The 22,880-nt window shown below is 55.0% G+C and overlaps 1 protein-coding gene across 2 annotated transcripts in view; it reads right to left on the minus strand.

Annotated features, from left to right (window-relative positions):
• Window positions 1–1,890: 1,890 nt before the first annotated feature.
• Window positions 1,891–22,880, minus strand: part of Sec3 (exocyst complex component Sec3) — a 39,835-nt gene continuing 18,845 nt past the window's right edge. For both annotated transcript variants that reach the window (XM_037219613.1, XM_037219612.1), the window contains exons 11-17: window positions 17,510–17,644; window positions 13,807–13,943; window positions 13,276–13,486; window positions 10,826–10,924; window positions 9,806–10,006; window positions 8,180–8,374; window positions 1,891–3,181 (exon numbers count right to left, since the gene is read on the minus strand). In XM_037219613.1, coding sequence (XP_037075508.1) covers window positions 3,029–3,181; window positions 8,180–8,374; window positions 9,806–10,006; window positions 10,826–10,924; window positions 13,276–13,486; window positions 13,807–13,943; window positions 17,510–17,644 — 1,131 coding nt within the window. In that variant the 3' untranslated portion in view covers window positions 1,891–3,028. The remainder of the gene's footprint in view (window positions 3,182–8,179; window positions 8,375–9,805; window positions 10,007–10,825; window positions 10,925–13,275; window positions 13,487–13,806; window positions 13,944–17,509; window positions 17,645–22,880) is intronic.

A 22,880-nucleotide genomic window follows, 5' to 3' on the forward strand; every position in this document is an offset into this window, starting at 1 on the left:
ACACAGAATGTTCAGAAAATGCGGTCGTTTTCAAGACCCAGCGCTGCAAAGTCCCAGCCCAACCATATAAATCAGCTATGAGCAACGAGCTTTCCCCGCTGCCATTGTTCAGAGCACGGTCCATAGCTGCTGAATTACCTACAACAGCATGCAATGTCAGAGACCATCGCCGCTCATCAAAGTGAGGGCAGGCGATGTCGCACAACACGGTTGTCCGGCCCCAGGTTTGGGCCACGAACCCAACCGTCACCACCCACAACCCACACCTCTGAATCGAAGTTGACCCCGGCCACGTGGTGAGGTCAACTGCCGCCTCGAGTGTATCCGGTGAACGCCTTGGCAGGCGGCAAGGTCAGCAGTTCTCCTTGAAACGGGTCAGCTGTCCGGAAGCCCCCGTCTCGAGTGCGAGCCATCGGATCCGGCGCCACTCAGGGCATCTAGCCGATAGATGGAGCGCAGCGGAGAGGCATCGGTCCCCTATTCGGTCCGAGAGTGGTCCTCCACACTGGACCGCGCTCTCGGACCGAGGGCCTACCATCCCGGGTACAGCACCCTCTGGCCGAAATTCCGCAGCTGAAATCAGTTGCGCCCTCGGTGATTCACATGATTCACGTGACGTTATTATGACGTCATGACCGCTAAGGTGGCTTTAAAACAGCCTCCCCGCCATACCTTTCCCCATTTTCGAGGGCGCGTAGCGCAGAAACTAAAGGGGCGTAGGTCTTAAGAAGCGCAGGACTGCGAACAGCACCGAAAGATCTTTAAGACCGTTATCTCAGTTCAAAGCACCATATCAATGTGGAACACTCCATTCAAGTAATATGGACATTGCAGCTTCAACGCGGCAATTCCCGAACATGTGGCCAAGGCGGAAGCCCCACAGTACATCACGCTCCTAACAGCTGTCAAGCTGACAACATTAATGCAAACTCAACTGGCCATGTCGTGTTACATTTACCGTGTTACATTTACAAGTGATAGTGTGTATTGAAATATACATAAAATACCACTATTGTTTATGTATTTTTATTTACCACTATGTTTAAATAATGGGATACATAAAATCCCAACTCATGACAGCTAGGCGCTTGGCAACGAAAATGTGGATTACAGAACCCTGGCGGTGTACAGTTCGTCTTCCATTCAGCTGGTTGACCCTCACTGGTCAGTTACCTGCTGACCTTCCACGGCAGTCAGGTCGAACGACACGCCAGCTCTGAGACACGTAGCCAATGCTCCTGGGAGTTTCGTACCTATGGCGATAGGTATTAAAGAGAATATGGCGGAGGTGTCGTTTGCACAGTAAGTTGGGGGGGGGAGGGGGAGCTAAGTTGTTGAAAATTATGGCACCTACCCCAAAAACTCTCGCATCTCCCCGGATTTTGCCCCTTTTCTCTCAAAGTTGGGGTGACTGGAGCGCAAGTGTGACGCTGAATGTCCGCCTCAACTTGACAAGACTACTGAAACGCAACGGAACGCAACTAACTTAGTGCACGGTGAACTTTTCTTCCAAGCATTTCCTTTGGAATCACTGGCATTGTTCACCGTTTCTCGGGTCATGATGTTATGCGTAAGTGCAGCTGTTTGGGGACTAGTGGTTTCCGCTCATGTATCGGCAATCATAATGATTTTGCTGCAAACGCACAGTTGTCACGGCATACCCCACGCGTTGTTTGCGTTCATCCCTGGATGACGGGTTTTCTAAAGCGCGGGATTGACATCTCCGGTCCAACACCGCCATTCGACTTTGTTTTTGACTGTAGGGTGGTCCACCTAGAGTGCTTCAAACGGGATGGCGCGCCCCGGCCCCAACTTCAGCAGGCGCGGGTCAGCCTCGGGGAGCCTGGGCCGCCCCCCCCCCCCCCCTCCCAGTCCGGCAGCCCCAGCCAGAGACCTGGCCGGCGCCGCGGACTGGTGCGGCCAAGCGTGCCGCGGGGAATGAACCGTCTAACCGGCGCCAGCGGCTCACAAACTCCGTCCATTCATCGGGCCGAGGGCCGTCGAACGGCCACCAACGCCACATTCATTGGGACGGACTGCGGCAGGAAATTGGCCGCGGATCAACAGCCGACCATTTGTATCCATTGTCCGCCTGGGGCTGCATCGTTACAATAACAAACAAGGCATGAATCTTGCATATCACACATGCTAGCAAATGAGACTGCCAACACGATGACAGGTCTGCCTTATCAGTCACACAGTCGCCCTTGTACATTCAGTTACAGATTACAGCACTCAGCTCAGTAAACAATAACAATACTACTACAATAATGCAAAACCGTGAGACAGCCAGTATACAATGGTTCGAATGCCTCACAAGCTGCCTACACATAACAGGGTGGCGCCACAACAACCGACGTCCCACCGTCCGCTAAGCACGGCACATATCGACATCCGGCATCTTGTAAGCACGCGTTAGCATGGCCATGCGATGGCCATTGCTGCTTGAGACGAAACAAGGACAAATAAGATGCATCACATGCCTTACCTTTCCCGTGGTCATTGGGATATGTATTGAGACATTTAGGAGGCTTTGAAGCGTTGCTCGCGAATCCAGACGCTCGACATACAAAATATGTTCAAAACAGAAGCAGCGATTCCCGCAATCTCAAAAGCTTGCAACCACAGCTCTTCAAAACGCTGTTCAAACAAACACTGCTTAAAGCAAATGGACTGCCGTCAAGCACACGCTGCGCTCTTACCAGCCACGACAACACATCTTCATCCGACCCTCAGCGAAACGGGCAGCCTGGGGAGCGCACACCGATCTCCAGCCCGGCACCGTCCGTCCCTATCTGGACGCCGTCCGTCCCCAGCTGATCTCCGGTCCGGCGCAGCCCGTCCCCAGCCCGACGTCACCTGTCCCCAGCCGATCTCCAGCCCGGCGCCGCCCGTTCCCAGCCGATCTCCAAGACGGCGCCGTCCGTCTCTAGCCGATCTCCAACCCGGCACCGCCCGTCCCCAACCAATCTCCACACCACGCGGATGTTCTCCGACGAGAGCGCAGCGCGACCTCCGCACCCAGGCGTCAGTGCGAACGGGCGATTTCGGAGAAGAAGCGCAGCAGGTCGTCGATGGTGAACTCGAGCGTGATCATGGCACCCGGGTAGCAGCGCTGGATCATCTCCTCGATCGACTTGTACTGCGTGATGAACTCCTCCTGCATGGCGCGCCACACCACCTGGCGGGCAGCAGAACATGCCGGTTGTTTGCAGAGCGGCGTCATTACTCAGCCCACTGACCTAGCCGTTCAAACTCGAAAAGCTAGAGCGCTGCCAAAACGACGCTGCCATCGCAGCGCGAGAGTGACGCAACCGCGAGTTCAATTCCGGACCGCTGCACATTTCGGCGACCCCACACGCGTGCCACGTGCCCGTCGCGACCTGTGCCCCACTGTCCCAGGTGGTCGCGCGTCGCGTGGCCCACACGGCCGGCGCGGGCCGCCAGCCCCCCCCCCCCCCCCCCCAGCGCCGACCGGCGGCTAAAATAACAGCCGGCTGCCTCCGACACTCCACCTATGCAGGCACGTCGCCAAGGCTGATCAGTGACGTCACGCTTCCCGTGGCGTCAGCTGGAGCGAAAGGACGCGGCGCTTCTCCTCCGGCCAGGAGCGGGCGTCGCTCTAAGGTCAAGCGCCTATTGCGGTAATGCTCGTGCTCTCAGTCAGAGCGTCGCTCCGTGGTACGATGAGCCATCCCCCGGAACCCTGCGCTGGCTCGATTTATCGATGAGACGACTCCAAAACGACGGTAAATGACAAGAAATGCGAAAAAATTACATGTGTTATGTGAGCAGCAAAAACGGCCCCAGATAGGTCACTGTCTTATTAAAATGTATGCTTCATACTTGCGTTTCGCATCCCATGGACTGTTTTACATGCTAAGCCGTTGCTACCAGAATCAACTGCACTGGAATCGATCCCGAGATTAGGTTACGTCTTGTACATCATACATCGGAATCAACTCACAACAGGGTCCTGCCTGGGTTCTGGGTCGGAATTACCCCACCGCGCAGTCAAAACCAAAATCGATACCGCTGAACCGGAACCAAGCAAAGGATCGATGTGCTGAATACTACCAGCGACGGGGAAAATACGATTTTGCCTTTCCCCGCCACGCTACAAACACGAGAGCACATCCATGACAACATAATGAAACAGGATCTTTGCCCTCCTCGCTTCGCGGACCATCTGGCCGCCGCCAAACCGATTTAAACTCGTTTGTGTTACATTGAAGCCCATCCGACCAATCGAAATTAGTTTGAATACATGTATGAGATCACAGGCAGTTCGGCTCGAACAATACAGTGCCGTCAGCGTCAAATCAAATGAAGCCAAGCTCGACGTTCACCGAGTGAACGAAGCCAACTCGTTGCGACCCGCGGTTACCAAAATACCCAACATTGGCTGCCGTCGCTTTGTCGCTCCTTAATCAGGTTGTAGGCCTTGCCGTCCACATGAATATCCCGTGTGACACATACCGGATTTATGGACTGCCGGAAGCACTGGCGGAAGGCAAAATTTCGTAGCTCATTTTCAAGACAAGATATGAAGTACCGTTGATTGTCCGGCCGTGCCTATCTGCCAGGGGTGAGGAACTATGTCCGTAATTGCAAACATACAAGAAGCAAAACGCCTATTATCTTTAATGGAAATCGCACTGAGGGATCTATTGTTAATACGCCGTCACGTGCGTAGTATATTCGTACCTGACCAAAAGCACCAGCTTTCCATTCATTAACAGCGTCTCAACACATGGGCATACATTCCACAAAGCAAAGCAACATTACTTGACTGCTCCACTGAGATTCGAAATGTTGCGTCCTAATTCAGCAACGTACGAAATGTGCTGTTATGCATTGTGCAGGGGTTAAAAATACAAACGTGATACCAACAACTTTGTGGAAACGTACCAGTGTCATAACAAATAATCATGAAAAGGCGCAGGCTAATGCTTTAATAGCTCCTTCTGCATGCATCTGAAGTTATTGCATATTGCAGCTGACAGTTGCTTCGGTAATTATGCTAGTTCGGATCAACACTTGGACATGCCGCGGACGGCGGCAGCACATCTTTGTTTGGTACCGGTGCGAACAAGTACTTTGATGTCGATGGTAAGAACGCCAGGTCGGCGCTGATAGTCCCAGCGTCTTCAAAATCATAGACTTAACATACGAGGCTACCAAATGTAACAAAATGACGTCCGCCGAGTGTCGCGATCATCGCGAATGCCGGACTTTCATGCCGGTGTCGTACACCGGTTTATCGTGTGAGCATTGGGATGGTTTGAAGGCTCAGCAAACGCAGATTGGCATCGTACAACAGTAAGTAGACGCATTTCATCTCGACATTGAAATTTATGGTTGTGCGTTGACGTCCTGCCATTTTGGACGCGTTTTTGGGGAGCGCTGCAACCACGCTGCATTTTTTGCCGCATGTGAACAGGGGTGTGCGCAGAATTTTGAATGGGGGGACACCACTCAAAAATTTTCCCCTGAAACCGAGTAAAGCGCGCCGCGGGTGCGCACACTATCTGGGATCTCGCAGAACCAGGCGCTCTTCTTAGTTCTATCGGTCTTTCTGGACCTAATTGGGTAACGCACACACTCAATGCATACCCCAAACTTGGTAGGGGATGAGGAGCACATGACTTCAGGATGTATACGTGCGTACGACCCAACATCTGAGCAAAAATCTACGGTCACGGATCTACGGCGCTCATTTTCCCCCACGGTTATCCCTTGGAGCATGGCAGCCTTACCGCTTCCAGCAAAACACCCCACACAACACCCAGTTAGCGGGAATGTCGCCGCTGGTCAGCCGCTCAGCTAATGACGAGGCCGGAGGGCAGCTGCGGCCGCGGCAGCCATCTGCCGCCGGCGGCACCGACCAGGCGCCAGCGGGGCCGACAACAAAGACGTCCTCAGGGCCCCGGGCTGATAGCGGCCAGTAATGACCCCCGCTGAATCAGATGGCCACGCTTATTGGACCAGTGTTGTATTATGCCGCCGCAGGCACCGGCAGCCGGCGCCACGCCGCGTGTGATTGGTGCGGCGGCGTGACGGAGTGACCACGTAGCCGGCCAGGAGTACACGGCGGGGATCGGTCGCCAGGCAGCGGCACGTGATTTATGCCACACGTGACAGTGGAGATCGAAGGGAACACATGTGACACGCTCTGATAACACGCGTAGAGATCACGCGACTCGTTGTGCGTGTGCATTGGGAAGTCGGGGGTTGGACGCCTGCAGTTCCGCGTAAACGTGCGGAAATCGGGAGGTCTTCACGGCTCGGAGCGCACGCGCAAAGATCGGAGGGCAGCCACGTGACATGCACCGCGCGTGTACGGCCATATCCGCGCGGGCGAGGAGCGGAGGCCCGCAGACCGCGCGGCCCGCCGGAGCGCAGCCGCCGCCGCCGCGGGCGATCGAGCGGCGGCGCGGGGCCGGTCGGCCGGTGCTGAGCTGACCCCAACGCCTGGCCCGGACACCGGAGAGCGCCGGACGTCGGCGCCAGACGGCCACACGAGCCCCGAGCCGGCCGCGCGGTCCGTTCGGGCCCGGCCGAGCTGTCTCCGCGGCGTGCCGTGGGGTCGTGCGCGGCTCCGTGCTGTCCGCCGGCTCCCTCAGCCGCGTGTCACTCCTACGCCCGGCACAGGCTCCGTGCTGTCCGTCTGCTCCCTCAGCCGCGTGTCATTCCTACGCCCGGCACCGGCTCCGTGCTGTCCGACGGCTCCCTCAGCCGCGTGTCATTCCTACGCCCGGCACCGGCTCCGTGCTGTCCACCGGCTCCCCCAGCCGCGTGTCATTCCTACGCCCGGCACCGGCTCCGTGCTGTCCGCCGGCTTCCTCGGCCGCGTGTCACTCATACGCCCGGCACCGGCTCCGTGCTCTCCGCCGGCTCCCTCAGCCGCGTGGCACTTCTACGCCCGGCACCGGCGCGGCAGGACGCGCAGCACAGACGCGAAGGCTTGACCTCGGGCGTTGGGTGTGGGACATACGCCGACTCCACTTTCTTGGAGAGGAATTGTGTTCTGATAACCGACATTGACAGGCGCACTAACACCCGAATTTTCCTGCATGGCAGCCAGCATACCTTTCAGACACTGGGATTCACCACACCTAGGAATGACGCACAGCGCTGCAACCCGGACCGAGCGTTGCTGCCAAGGCCGAGAACACACATGTCCGGTGACCCGAGCGTGAGTGACCGTCCGAACGTTCCTGGTGCGGACTGTGGGGTGGCTGAGCGCCGCGCCAGCGCCCGGCTCAGACCTGCCGCGCTCACAGATGCTCGCGGCGCGGGACGCCCCAGACTCGCGAGACGTACAAGGCGGACGAGCCGCGGCGGCGCGATGCAATCGATACCGCCTGCGGGCTCAACGGCGTCGGCTCGGCTCGGCTCGAGCGGGTGTCTCGCAGGGCAGCCGGGCGGACAAATCGGCCGAGAGTCACCCCGGCACGTGTTGCCAGGGGCGGGCGGGGGGGGGGGGGGGACGGACGCTGTTGCCGTTGGCCGCTGCTAGGTAGGTGGATCCTGTGCGTCACTGTTTCGAGAGCTCGATCACAATTCTGGCGCGTCTAACGCTGCAGTGGCTCGGCATTGTACTCCGCTATTTTGGGCCATGGACGGTCATTCTGACACGGTTCGGCTGGTTGCGCAATGTCTGCTGCCCCGGCACTTCAAACATGGCGTGGCGGAAAGCAGCGAGATATGTTGCAGGGCGAGTTTGCGTGAAATCCCAATGTGTTTGAAAAGATAATATAGGTACAAGAATATAACTGAAATCGAGCAACAGAACATTAAACTACCCAAAATACTAACAACAGATAGTTGCAGATGCGTAAATGACATTCTAATCCATTTCAAACCGATGCGCAAGACAGCATTTCCCTAACTCTACGACTTCCCAAATGGGCGATTCCCCCTGGTTTCGCGATATAGCCCACCCCCGCGCCAGGACTCCTTGCCGTTCGTCACCCTCTCACGGCCGTCAGCCAGCCGTCTCAGTTAGGCCCGTGATTAGCGGACTGAAGCTTGACAGCTCTAGCTGGAATACTAGACGGCCCAGACGTCAACACTGAATCAAGCTCCGACGCGCACTTTCAATACTGCCAACACACACATACGTCGCCGCCGTCAATTGGCTACAGCCGGCCGGGAGGCGACGACTCATCCCCACCTGCAGCAGGTTCTCCTCCTCGCAGAGGTGCTTCTCCACCTTTCTGTAGAGCGTCTCCAGGCCCTTCTTAACCTCCTTGCCGGGGTACTCCTTGATGACCTTGCGCAGCTCCTGCTTGCTGAAGGCCAGCTGGTAGCCCATCTCCGACTCGCGCACGCCCTGGGCCACCTTGGACTGGACGCCGCCGAAGAATTGCTGCAACACACGGAGCAGGCCTGCTGGGAAGACTACCCCCGCTCCTCGGAACGATGTCGGGCAGTACCGTGTCATAACCACGCCTGTGGCTCCGTCGGGAAGGCTGTACCGGAACCTGCCCGCCGGCTGACAGCGGAAACGGCCGCTTGGCTTCCCCCCCCCCCCCCCCTCCGCATCTCCCCAGGCCTAACATTGGCTCGAGTACACAAACACGAGGAACACTGGCAGCGCGGAACAACACACAGCGCGACAGGCAGCGGTGGCCAGAACGGCCGAGGTTCCGCGCGGTCCAGTCTCCCGGGAGCGGAACGGCGTTACACAGTCGGTGAGGCTAGAGGGGGGATGGAAAGTGGGGAGAGGGCGTATTTCTGTGGACGGCCGCTGCCTGGCGCCGGCGGTCCCGATGAAACGGAGCCGCTCTCGCCATGGCCGCCAGCCGGCGGCAGTTACAGTCTGCTCGTATTGGAGCGGGCTTCGGCCCGGCGTCAATCTGGGGAAGGCGGCGCCGAGCGGCCGCCGCCGAATGAGTCAACTCCGGACTCTGACCCTTATGACTCGGCCGCGTTCGGGTACGGCCCCCGCTCCACTTTGATCATCGCATTGCCGCGAAGTCCAGATGAGAGGCCTGAAGCCATGCGCCCGACGGGCCGAGCGGGGCGGAGCTCCAAGGCTTATTCAATTAGCGCCGACTGCTATAGAAGCAGTTGCGAGCGCTGGTCATTTGGGTGGGAATCGGTCCCCGGACGAATTTGGGCCAATTGGAAAGCGGTCGACTGCCATCAGGGTCATGGATCGAGCGTTCAGCATGGGTACAGGGCTCAAGAGATGGACCGACTCGATGATGATTGGGGCTTTATTCGTGATATCGAATATGCCTCCTCATAGGCCAGACAAACGGAATAACGAACACGTTTTGGTTGAAAGACGGTGCTGGCGCCAGCCAGGGGATGTACGAAATCAAGCCACGGTCTGTTGCGTTGTGTTGAACAATTGCAAGGGAAACGTCGGGCTTCGTTCCAACGAGATCCTGGAACCGAAACATCCGGCGAATTTTTCAGTCACATCAGAAGAGCGACAACTGCAGTTGGTGTTAGAAATCGTATCAAATCAAGCGCATTATTCCGCGCCAATATGGAGGGACAACACTGTACAACTGGCAAGTCGAGCGCATAACATTAATCCATCCTTATGCCGCCCCCCCCCCCCTCCCTCCTCCTCCATCCCTACACACACCAGGTAGCCAGTATCACCGCACCACCCGAACTAACGATAACTGCATCGCTTCACAAGCGAAACAGCGCACGCTCGCGTCACAACCAACCACCGTCCGACGGCGACCAGCTGGTCTCGGACCACAGGCCCACCAGACCGGCTGTTCCTGTGACCACTCAACTAGCCACGCAGATCGCCCCTTCCCAAAGCCCTGCTCACGTTCAGCTTGATCAGCGGCTGGCCGAAGTAGCGCGTGACATAGGCCCGCAGAGCGTCAGTGTACTTAGCCTTGACCTCCCGCTTCTCCGCCTCCAGGCCGGCCAGCTTGAGGCGCATCAACAGCGCGTGCAGATGGTGGAAGTTCTCCATCTGGACCACCTCGAGCGGCGTCTTCTGGTGCTGGCCGCCCACCGTCGTCACCTGCCGCCGCGGTCCGAATACCAGCCGTCAGCTGCATGCGCGTCTAAATCAACCAAGAAAGAAAGCAAGTCTACAGCACCGTGAGAAAACCCGCTGAAATACACTCGATTTCTCTCAAAAGCTGATGACCGAATAAAACTCAGCTTTTCCGGCCATCAAAACTTTCGGTTACAATTCTCGCTTGCAGTTACAATCTACTGAAGTTATTTAAAATACTGAGACCCACAATACTGTAATACCACATCACAGATTGTCCCTGATCCTCCAGCACAAAACAGATCACCCATGCGAAGTGTCGAGCCAGACGCCTGACGCCGCCAGTGTCGCGCCAGACGCCCGACCCCGCCAGTGTCGCGCCAGACGCCTGACCCCTCGAGTGTCGCGCCAGGCGCCTGACCCCGCCAGTGTCGCGCCAGACGCCTGACCCCGCCAGTGTCTCGCCAGACGTCCGACCCCGCCAGTGTCGCGCTGGACGTCCGACCCCTCGAGTGTCGCGCCAGGCGCCTGACCCTGCCAGTGTCGCGCCAGGCGCCTGACCCCGCCAGTGTCGCGCCAGGCGCCTGACCCCGCCAGTGTCGCGCCGGACGCCCGACCCCTCCAGTGTCGCGCCGGACGTCCGACCCCGCCAGTGTCGCGCCCGACGCCCGACCCCTCGAGTGTCGCGCCAGACGCCCGACCCCTCCAGTGTCGCGCCAGACGCCCGACCCCGCCAGTGTCGCGCCGGACGCCCGACCCTGCCAGTGTCGCGCCCGACGCCCGACCCTGCCAGTGTCGCGCCCGACGCCCGACCACGGCAAGTGTCGCGCCGGCCGCCGTCACCTGGTCGATGACGGCCCGGATGACGCGGCTGTACCAGCGGTCCAGGTCGGCCCGCCGTGACGAATCGCGGAACACGCTCTCGGAGATCGCTGCCAGCTCCTGGTGACGTCACAGGCCGCGGTCACGGGAGGTGCGGGCAGGTGGGGAAGACGACCGGCGGCACCGGGGCCGGGCGGCAGAGACCACTAAGGGTGTCGTCAGCGGTGCAGGCTGGCAACAACACGCGCTACGGGCCACACTGCGATGTGAGAAGAAATACAAATGCAGTGAACGGTGCGACAAAATCCAATAAAAAACTTTACGAAGACGAACATTTTTGCGTCCTGTTACACACCGCGATGCAGAAATTAACCCGTATGACCATAGGCGTGCACAAAACGACTACACACTGAAGAAAAGCTGAATGCTGCTATGAATCTTGCAGTGCAACCGTACTTAGTTATGTTATTAATCATAATTGATAATGTAATTAGGGTATTTGTTGCGATGAAACGGTAGTTACTTAACCTGCTCAAGGCTTGCTTTTTGACACATTTGTAAAAAATAATGATGCAACATAATCATCCTCCACAGACAGCGAAGTAAAGGTTGTAGACCAACCGAAAATAGAAAAAATCGCATGCAATCACTAGCCTTTCGTCCGCGGTAATTATATCAGCTGAGTTGTTGACAGTTCAGTACGGACACAAATGCGTGCTGTACTCCCCGCTGTGCACGCGCTTCCTAAAACATTACATTAGCTACGACAATAAGGCTTTCACAGCTCTCATATACCAAAACTACAACTCTTTGTCGTTTTCGTAGCGGCTTTTACAGCCGACGAAGTGTGAGCTCATGTGTAGCCGCTCGCGTTCCGTGACGGTGCAATTCTTGGAAGCGTTTGCGCAAACATTTGATTAAGCGAGAGACCCCGCGACGTCAGGTAATTGCAGGGATGCTAACCAGACCACAGAAGGCAGTTCAAACGAATAGTTGAAAGATGGGTTATTACAGTCAGCGAAACCGGTGCTGACAGCTGTCTAGCAGTGCCGTGATGCCCGCTCCCGAGCCCAATGCCTTCCCTAGTGGCTTTAAATGGCATGCAAATACTGGCAAACCACGGCAGCTGGCAGCGCCGGTGTTCAACATGAGGCTCGTGACGCTGGAAGTGGTGCGTAATTAGCAGCACGTTAGCCCGGTATCCCCAGAGTTTTACGGCACCAATTTGGACCACACACGAAACGATGCCGTTTAAATTAATTCTGAAGACACGATATTGTATGAGATACTGGAGTCGGGAAAAAGGCAAGTAAAAGCGGCAGGAGTCGTTGTCATAAGAAATTCATACGGGAAATGCTTTAAACCTTTTAAGAGATTTTCCGAAAACTACGCAGGAAGTTCGCCTTCATTTAATCAAATCACTTCTGCTTCGCTGTAAAAGGTTTGGTTGAGGGAGGAAAACGCTTGACACTGGGAGCAACTGTTCAACTTACAACTGAATTTAGCATCATGAATATTCCACCAAACTGTCCGAAAAACTTCGCGCGTAAAAATACCTTGCGACACTGCATGCGTGAAAACAGCTACAGCCCCGCGTTTGTTCATACAACACGGCGGCCAGAGCGGAGGCGAGGGGAGCTTCTGAGCGCAGCAGGGTCCCATGTCAAACCGTGGCTGCGTCAAACAGCAGACATCACAGCCAACTGCAGTCAATCCGCAGATGACACGGCAACAAACACTGCCGCTTTGGTGCGCTCCGTGCATTCCCTTTGAAATGTCACATGAGACAACTGAAAGACAACAGTGCATACTGAAGATGCTGCTTCAGCCTTCATACCGCACGATTTGAAGCGCTTTGGATACGTGCCCCATGCACCCATTCTACCTGAGGCCTCAACCAACCAACATGGTGCTAAAAACACTAACAAAACTCAAAACGCTATGGAAAAATGTTATTGAAGACTACCACAGACATTATTAACAACCACCAACTGAACTCTTTTGGTGGCAGACAAGGAAAAGTGGTCAGGAATAACACCTTTCATAAAGGCGAAGGTCTGTTTTCACATTAATTTAACACAAAGTGCCCTATCACAAGTTTTTACCTCTGTAAGCCCAGTAACTCCCTAGACAAGGAAGTTGCGAAATCTTCACGCTGTAAAAGCCCGTTCCTGCCCTATAATCTTAACTCGATCCTTCAAACAGCCAAAACACCGCAGAGAACCCATCAGTTAGCGATTCCCCAAAGAGCCTCTGGCAGCGGCCCAGACGGACCGAATCTAGCGTTACATCCGCCCGAGATACCCCGTGCCGTCCCGATCCGATCACGTGATTGACGGCTTCGGACGCTACCGAAGCCACGTGATACAAATCCGAGATGCCGCGGTCTTGTCGGACCCCATCTCTTAACCGACGTCACGTGGCACGACCGCCATCACGCTCACCCGGGCCAGACGAGCGGACGCGCTCACCTGGAAGTTGGAGACGAACGGCAGGATGGCGCACTTGGAGCGGCGCGGCGGCGGGCACGTCTCGACAGACTCGATCTGGGAGCGCATCAGCCGGTCCAAGTTCTGCTTGCTGGCGACGAGCGCGGCGGCCAGCGTCTGGTGCAGGAACGAGCCCGAGTCCTGCGTGCTCGTCACGTGCTCCGACAGCCTCACCAGGATGTGCATCACGCAGCTGTCGAGGCAGAGAGGGGGAGGGCGGGGGGGGGGGGGGGGCGCATCGGTGAGTATGGACTATGGCGGTTCAGATATAAAGTTTGATATTGAGCCATGAAAAAGGGAAAAGAAGATGCGATCAAACGCACGTTTTTTTCTTTTTCTCAGCCCGTCTCCCGCTTACATGCATAGCACACGCCGTTCCGTCAGTCCCCGAGAACAGCTTATGTTAGGGAGTCCCTGGCATCCACCCCGGTACGCTGCCAATGGCCGCGGGGTTGACGGCCCATCAGTCACAATTTGTCGCTACGCTAATGGCGGCCGCGGCCGAGAACTTACAAGCTGTCGATTCGCTCATGCTGGGCGAGGAACGAGTTGAGCTCGGTCTCCAGCGAGCCGAAGAGCTCCCGCATCAGCGAGCGCACCTCGTCGTGCCTGCCCAGCGCGCCGTCCGCCAGCGAGTCCGGCTGGGAGCTCTGGGACAGGGCACCGCTCAGGTCATGTCGGCCACCGGCGGTCAGTTCTACGATTGGGTGATACAATACGCGCGATCTGTATACCACATCGGTAATTAACCATGCAATAAACACGTGGTCTAAACGCCTCATCGTGGCACTTCGGTGTGCATGAAAAATATGTCCTCCGTGTGTCTGCACTTCAGTTTAACGCGTCCCTTTAACCTGCTTCGCCTTCCGAAAACCTCCAGTGGCATACCGACCCCACCAAAGCGGCGGCGTCCACATGCCTGGCACGCTGCGTACGGGCTGGAGACAGCCACCGGAGTGGCACCCCCTGATGGACGGCCGCGCGCCGGCGACTCGTCCGGCCCGGAGCGGCCCGCGGGGCCGTGACCCTGAACAATACAGGCCCGGGGTCGACGCGCGCCGTGGGCCGGCCGTGAACGCGGTGTGGACGAGGGGTCCGTGAGGAGGACCTGTGCTCAGCTCAACTCCCGATGAGAAGGGCCGACTCTGATTATGACGGACGGTATGCGGTCCATTTTACTCTGAATGCAACTGACTTGTTTGATGATGATTTGGGCTTAGGTGCGCGCGAACGGTCCAAGTCATTTCGCACCTATACGTATGAGCCGATTGTCCCCCTGGTCATGGCTGTCGTAAAATACAATGAATCAAATCTTACTCAGAATACAACGAAACTTATCGGTGTCAGAGCCGACACCGCGAGCGTGACTCCAGCTGCTTAAAACTTGTCTGCATTAAATCATTTTCAACACTGTTCAGCAGGTAACTTTAGCGGTAGGATACCAGTAACTACCATGCATAAACCGATTACCTCACTTAATGGAGGTTGAGTAGTGAACATGTCAGCTGTACAGGTACCCAACTTAGACACATGTTTGAACTGCTCCTACTAACCAACAAACATTAAATAAAGTACATCAACAGAGCGCTACAAATTTCTAAGCCACCGCCAATCATTCATAACTCTGATGCCAAGCGGTTCTGAAACATATTGGGTGGGGGCATTTCAATGTACTTAACCATTAGCAGTGGTGAAACGATAGCTGCAGACCCCCTGCAGTGGCCAGCAATGAATGGCCCATTTCACCCTTCATGACACGCAAAGGTCCAAATGTTGTGCACTGTACAATCTGTTTCTCCCCGTCACACATGAAGTGAAACGCACAGGACGCGACCAGCCGTCTCCTCAGCTGTATGACCAGTGTTTTTCAACAAATGCCATGCAGTTAACTGTGCTCCACGCCTGCAACGCAGCAAATATTCCCACAGCGCATCTCATTTTGAGTCTGGTGCTTTTCACCGACAGCACGGTCGCCACTCTATCTCCACTGCGCATACGGGCGCACAAGCAACAACTCTGTTTGGCATGTGCTGACGGATTATTCAGCACCAATGCGAGCACGAAAATTTGTCTACATCTCACAATTAGTCTGAAATCAGTAGAGAAGCTGATCCTCACTTCGCCGTTACATTGTGTTTTCTTTTCTCTGGGATGCACATTCACCGAACGGCTAAGCTGACGAAAAGACACCGAAATGCAATGAGCTAAAATGCCCTGAAATACATATGGCGTGACAAGAAGGCGATAAACCAGTTGATAGACTCACCTATAGCGTAAGTGCGCCAATACACGTCTAAACGTCGTTTCAAGATACGACCCAATTTGGAGATCCAATTCCGGCGCATATGAGCACCGGAATAGCAGGCCCATTTTGTCCGAGCTTCGCGTTCATTGTGAATCGCGCTTGAAACATATGAGCGACAGATTGTTGACAGGCGACGATGTACTGTGCTGCACATGACTATGCGTTACTGCTAGCCACGAGTGTTACTTAAATTGTTCATTTGTTTCCACTCATGGGACGCAATTGTGGGTTGTGATTCGAGCTCTTTTGGGCTCGACGAACTCCAAGTGTATGGGGTGGGTAGAGATCACAGCGGCATCGATGTAACATTCTTGGCACCTCACCACCTTCAGCTGCCAGCGTGGTAAGTGCCACTGACCATCCCCCTGTTGCTGACAAAGTTCAGAGCGTCAAGGCATGTACAAAGGCATATGGTGGTATATATGGTTGTAATCGCCTGGGGGTACCAGGGATCGTCATCCAACCCTTTTCAAAACAGGATTTTGACCTCCCTGATTCTACTCGTACAATGCACGTTTTTAACGCTTTCGCATTCAAAAATGTTATTGTCAAGCCAGCTTGTCGCCCCAGGTTTCAATTTTATCATCTCAGTCTTCATTTGTCCCATGCCCTCTCCATTTTCAGAGGTGGCCGCAGCCGTGCACATTTGTACATGCAGTCACAGCTTGTCATTCAAGGATGATATCTGAGATACTATGCAATTTGAGACCGGACTAAAGCAATGCTACTGCTTTATATAATGTGCAGTTATAATACATGATGCGCAGCTAAAGTCGACTCCGCCCCAACTCTGGGAGTGACAGCCGACTAAACACTGAACCTGACTCCACCTGTTGCCGGTGGAGCCGACTGAACCCTGACTCAGCCCAATGTTGGCTGACCCTGGAGTTGACTCTGGCGCCGAGTCAGAGCTGTGTCGGCCTGTCTCGAGTCTGCCGCGCCGCACCGGCATCACATCCGTACCGGGGTCCGGTTGCAGTCCCGATGCTCGTTATCAGCGCTGCTAATGCGCCATTGACGACCGACAAATACGCTTTGTGTGGACGCCAGATGCCGCCCGGCTAACCGCCTGGCTCCGTCACATTCGGGTTTGCCGTACACACATCTGGTAAATGGACAGTCTAATCACAAGCGTAAATAAATAGTCACACATCAAGATTGTTGGGATTTCATTTAGTAGCCGGTTTTCTTTGATGTTTGGCAGTGTTTTCGGTAACATCCGGGAACTTCCACGATTGTTTTGATTTAGTTTGTCTCGTCTGCGTACGTTTTGAGTTAAATGAGTTTTTACGGTTAAATTTGACGGGCCGAGGCCGGCGGTTTGTAGAGCAGCACGTGCGCGGTCGAGCCCCCGGGCGGCTGGATGGTGAGTTGATCAGCGGCGTATAACACGGCAACGTGCCTGGCTTGGGAAATCGCCGTCTGGCGCGTGACGCTGGGAGGCAGACGACTTCGACTTTTGGCGGCTTCTGTTTACGCCTTACTTGGGCCAGGATATCAATAGACGAGGAAAAGGAGCTGACCGGGAGATAAATAATTGCAGGTGTATGTTTAGCGAGTTATCCTAGCAAAGACAAAAAATGTACGCTCTGCGTGCACATTTGTTGTTTACTTGGGTTTTAGTTGACACTGAATATATGCGATGGGGATGCAAAAAGCTCCAGTTCACCAAGCATCATCCCCACCGTAAAAATCCTGTGGCGACAACCACGATCCTCATCACATAGCAAACCCGACCGAGCTAAAAACGTTTCTTTGTGCGTGCTACCAACAGGTGTCTAACGCCGCAGACACTGTTTGGATGGTTCCTTCGTGCCAAAGGGAAACCCGTGGCACCTCGCTCTTGCAGTTCATTACAATAAGCAAAACGTTTTAAGCCCGGACCGGTCCCTATGGGACGATCCGACCGACCTGCGACTGCGCTCCGTCCTGCCCCAGCTTGAAGAAGCCCACGCAGAAGTTCTGCTCCTCCAGGCAAGAGGGCTCCAGCCCCTTCAACAGCTGCTCCAGCACGTCGTCGAACCGCAGCCTGTCCGAGCTGTCCAGCTGTGGGCGGAGACGGGGAGCGGCTGTCACTGCGTGGAGCCGGGCCCAACTCCACAAGCAAAGCAGAACGGATGCTTCAATGTTGCTTGAAGCGTCGGGACCTTTTCTAATCAGTTTGTGCTGGGCGGTGTTTGTGACAGTGTTGGCAGTAGACGTCATGGGCGTGACGTTGTGCCACGCACACTGAAGCTACAGGCGGTATGCCCTGGCGTAAGTCAAGTGCGACAACCGACGGTCTCGACTGAAAGTATGATAAGCAACGACACCCGCGTCTTCACCCTGGCGTATGACATAGCTGACAGCCGATTTTGCGCTTTACGCTCTGCCATTACGGTTACTTTCTGTAAAAACGGTTCGCGGAGTCACCAATATAGATGAGCACAACGTCAAAAGCAGACTTGATTTACACATTTGAACTATTTAACTTCGCAGTAGATAACAGTCCAGGTCACTGAGTGAGTTTGCTGTCAAATGCAGGCTTGAAAACGTACTTGTGAAATGCTTAACGTCTGTTATTTGGAACGCATGTTTCGCCAGTGTTAATGTCACATCGGAACTCCACCACCCTCTAATTTAGGTCGTGCAACTAGCAGCTCGGCGATAACACTCCTGCATAATTCATCCCACTTCTTTGTGGAGCGCATTTGGCCTCTTAAATAACACAATCTAGGTCGCAGGTACCATAACGTCATTCGCCGTCTGGCAGCCACCGCACTATCATTACGGACCCCATCCGCTCCACCGAGGTGAAACTGCAGCTTATTGGGGTCGTCTATCGCGAGACCCATGCAGCTTATATCTTATCAACGACATTGAGACAGATAGGCCGATTTGCAACGGTCGCAGTCACAGCCCAGCAAATTTATACCGCACCGAGCCACAGATTTCTCCCGATAGGCAGCGCCACGCAATATTCTGGTCACCACACCACTGGAACCCATGGCAAAGCGAGCAGCCCAGGCCATCCGACGCTCCTTCGATCTCGGACGCATGGTAAGTGCCGCACTCAAACCATCGAAAATGCCTCAAGACACTTTGAAATTCTTGGACAGCTCTGGAAGTTTTCATAAAGCAGCGACAGCTGACACCGCCCCCCCCCCCCCCCCCCTCCCCATCCAGAGCGTCAAGGGCAGCGGCTGGCGAACCAACAGCGGAAACAGGCTCTTAAACGGTTCCCGTCTCACCAGCGAGCGGAGAGCAGACTCCGCTGGGAGGGAGCGAGTCAGAATAGCGATAACTGCCAGCGCGTGATGACAACAGCAAGACGTCGCCATAATACACAAGCTGGGCTGGGAAGCCGCATCTTGGCCGCAACTGCATCACAACAGCAATCAAGCCTGTGTAATTAAGCAGTAAACGACAGGTTTTCGAAGTAAACGTAACGTAAAGTAAACGACATTTTTTCCTACAAACCAAACTTGTTTAGGTAGGACAGAAGGCCGCATGTAGGAGGTACAGAGCCACTAGGGAATCCTGTTCTCTGGATGCGCCAGTGAGGTCACCGGCCTGTAGCGCTGGGACACACGCAAACACGACACATATGACAACCGGTATGGTCACACGCATAGCATGTCCCGTAAACACGACACGTATGACAACCGGTATGGTCTCATGCATATCATGCCACGTAAACACGACACATATGACAACCGGTATGATCACGCGCATGTCATGTCTCGACACGTCTTGATATGAGCGAGAAATGCATTACGGCGCTGTATACTGTGAGCTGCACTGTTTGGGTTTTTAAAATCATTAATTTGTACGATCACGCCCGGCATTACGAGTAATTGCAGTGAGTGTCTATCGTCAGTGAGCTCCTTTGGTTGAATGTCGATGGTTTTCACCATAAAAATTCATAATTCAAAGACGTCTATTTAAATGCAGCAGGGGACTGAGGCTTTTAAGCTAAGCAGAGCAATACTATATGATGTACAAGTCTGAAACAAGCGAGACCCGTCTGGCAACCGTGTGAATGTTGCATTGGTTGTGACACCGGGGGCGGCGTTCACTCGGACCTTACATTTGACATGACGCAGGGCATGCTTGGCGGCCCGCGAGCAGTGATTGTGCTCACAATGCCGAGACTGCAGCAAGAGAAAATGTTAATTTGTTATGGATGAGACAAAAGCTGGTAGTGCGCCGGCGCCCACGCGGGTCCGCCGCCGCACTGTCATGCCGGCTGGTGCTTCTATGTTACCGGTAACTTTTTCAGGCGATTATTTCTCAAGTGTCTACAATGCGAAAGGCAAAAATTCGCTCAGTCAAATTATAAATTAACGCACGCACGCACACACGCACGCACGCACGCACGCACGCACGCACGCACGCACGCACGCACGCGCACACACACACACACACACACACACACACACACACACACACACACACACACACACACACACACACACACATGCGTGCACGCACGCACGCACGCGCGCATGCGGGCACGCACGCACGCACGCACATTCAGTTAATGAACAAGATCAGTACGCTCATAGACGAGTTCGGGATGACGTACTCAACAGCCAACGCAAAAGAATACAGCGGCGGAGGAATCATCAGCTCAACGAATAGCGACGTTTACCCATCCGCCACTGGGGCTGTCGACCGCGCAGCGTCCCAATGGACCGCAGTAAGAGCTGAGGACCGTTTGACTCCCGCAAACGTGACTAGGGAACCAGTCAGATCCTTGCAGCAGGGCAGCCGGTAAACAGCGGAGTTCAGTGGTGGTGTAGGGCAGGTGTGGGGCGACAGGCACGGCACGGTTGTTAGGCCAGACTGAACGCGAACCAGAACCCCCAAATAGCTTGGCAAGGCGGGAACCAAGGAAAGGTAGGTGTGGGGCGACAGGCACGGCCGGTTGTTAGGTCAGACGACCGTGAACCAGAACCCCCGAATAGCTTGGCAAGGCGGGCACCAAGGAAAGGCGGGTATGGGGCGATATGCAGGGCACGGTTGGTAAGCCAGACGACCGGAAGTAACGAATAGCTCGACAAGGCGGGCACCACGGGAAGGAGGACCCAAAACGTTGACGTTTGTCGGGACTTCGTTCGGATCTTGTCCTGCATTCCTAGGACCATAATCGTCCAAAAGGCCTCTTGGCGATACAGGTGGTCTCCCGAGGCTGACAGATCGCTTGGGAATGACCCCATTCATGTTCTTTTCTTTCCACTCCTGCACGGACCATTGGAACAGTGTGGCTGGAGGAATGTCTGCTAGTGTTTAGTTTGTCTTAAGAGCGTTTGGAGATTTCTTGCCAACACCGCACCTTTCCCAGCCAGCTGACTTCATCCAGGAAAGTTGACGGCAATGATTATGATAAAGATAACTGGTGGTGCTCATTATTCAATTTAATCAAATCAGTTGCTATTTCGCGAAATATTATTACGGGTCAACGGCTACAACCATCTGCGACATCATGGTGTCCCCCGCCAGTACGACGCAATGAAGTAAGTGCACTGGCAAAAAATGTGGCATAATTAATCAGCACGACACAAGAATAGACGCTCAGTTGAGCGCCGTTTTGGCAGGGCAACAAAATTCAGTAAGGTGCCTTGTGCGGCGTGACACGAGCACGACGATAACAGATGTGAGCTATCGATTCTCACTGCGAAGATGGTGCCAAAAACACGCTAATGGAGGCAGACGCCTTTGGCAATCAATGATGACGTGTTTGATAAATACGATGGAAAGCCTGGCTTTTACGAGAACCTTAAAAGCAGAAGCCTGCTGAGCGGTGGCCGCCCTCCCAGGGGAAAGCGTCAGTTCGTTGCGCGCTCATTTACACACGGCATTGCTTGAAAATGGTCTCGACATTCACACACAGCGTTGCTTGAAAATAGCCTCGCTCACTCACACATGGCATTGCTTGAAAATAGCCTCGGCTCATCAACACACAGCATTGTTTGAAAATAGCCTCGACATTCATACACAGCGTTGCTTGAAAATAGCCTCGCTCACTCAAACATGGCATTGCTTGAAAATAGCCTCGCTCATTTACACACGGCATTGCTTGAAAATAGCCCTCGACATTCATACACAGCGTTGCTTAAAAATAGCCTCGCTCATTCACACATGGCATTGCTTGAAAATAGCCTCGCTCATTCACACACAGCACCGCTTGAAAATAGCCTCGCTCATTCACACGCAGCACTGCTTGGAAATAGCCCTCGCTTTGGGTCCGGTCAGGCTTGACAATTGTAATCGCCGGGAACGCTGAGCTTGCAATTATATAGTTTAAATTAATCAGGGTGTCACGACATGGCGCGCATATTTGAGGACCAGGCGCCTGTGCGGCTTGCCCGACCCCGTCTCCCAGAACAGGCGCCTTGTGTTCGGCGCCTTCTGCGCCAGAGCAGCGCCTTGTGCGCCAGAACAGCCCCTTGTGCGCCAAAGCAGCGCCTTGTGTCCGGGACGGGCTGCGAGGCCCCAATATGAGAACTGAAGGCTTTCCGGGTCACTGCGGGCACACCCGTGGTAGGACAGCCTTACCACCTGTTGGCGAGTGGTAGCCGTCACACACGCCTATGCTATGTGGGTCATGTCAGGTCGTCATTTGCTCTGATCTTTTTTAGACCTTACACCAAAGCCTAAACTGCTTCAACACGGCAGCGTTTGGTGGCAGTGAGCCTCACTACGGCTGTCCGTAATAGTCACACAGCCTGGGTCGCACACAAGTTCGGGCGCATGCGGCGCAAGTCTGCGCAACGGGGAGGGGCGCGCCAACATCACGCGCCAAGACGTAAGTGAATCCCCCCCCCCCTACCAACGCTTGAAGTCGACACCATGCGGGCCGAAACTGACGTACTGTAATACGCGCCTCGATCGCTCGAGCCACCGAGTTGGAAAAGAGCGTGCGGACGGAGAACAGAAACTGGGAACAATGCAGTGGATACCCTGTGCGTTCTGCATTGCACATGGGTGAACAACAAATAATGTTGCTAGTTCACAGCCTGCATTTTGGAGCCTTCTGTGGCAGTCCCACGTCAAGATCCCGCACCGCGGCCGCCTTTTCTCCGCCCGCTCCAGTCGAGCCGCGCGTCAGTTCCGAGTCTTCTGCAGCCGGGTCGCGCGTCAGCCCGGGTCTTCTGCAGCCGGGTCTGTCACTTTGCCTCTGGACGACTCCGTCACGCGTCCTGAACGCGCCCGGCTCGGTGGCGAACGCCGGTATGACACGGGTATGGGGTCGGCGGGAGGTGAGAACCTTGCAGCCGACGCGGCGAGATGCGGACCC

Source organism: Pollicipes pollicipes, unplaced genomic scaffold (assembly GCF_011947565.3).
Source record: "Pollicipes pollicipes isolate AB1234 unplaced genomic scaffold, Ppol_2.1 Scaffold_4295;HRSCAF=5057_pilon_pilon_pilon, whole genome shotgun sequence".
Taxonomy (NCBI): Eukaryota; Metazoa; Arthropoda; class Thecostraca; order Pollicipedomorpha; family Pollicipedidae; genus Pollicipes; species Pollicipes pollicipes.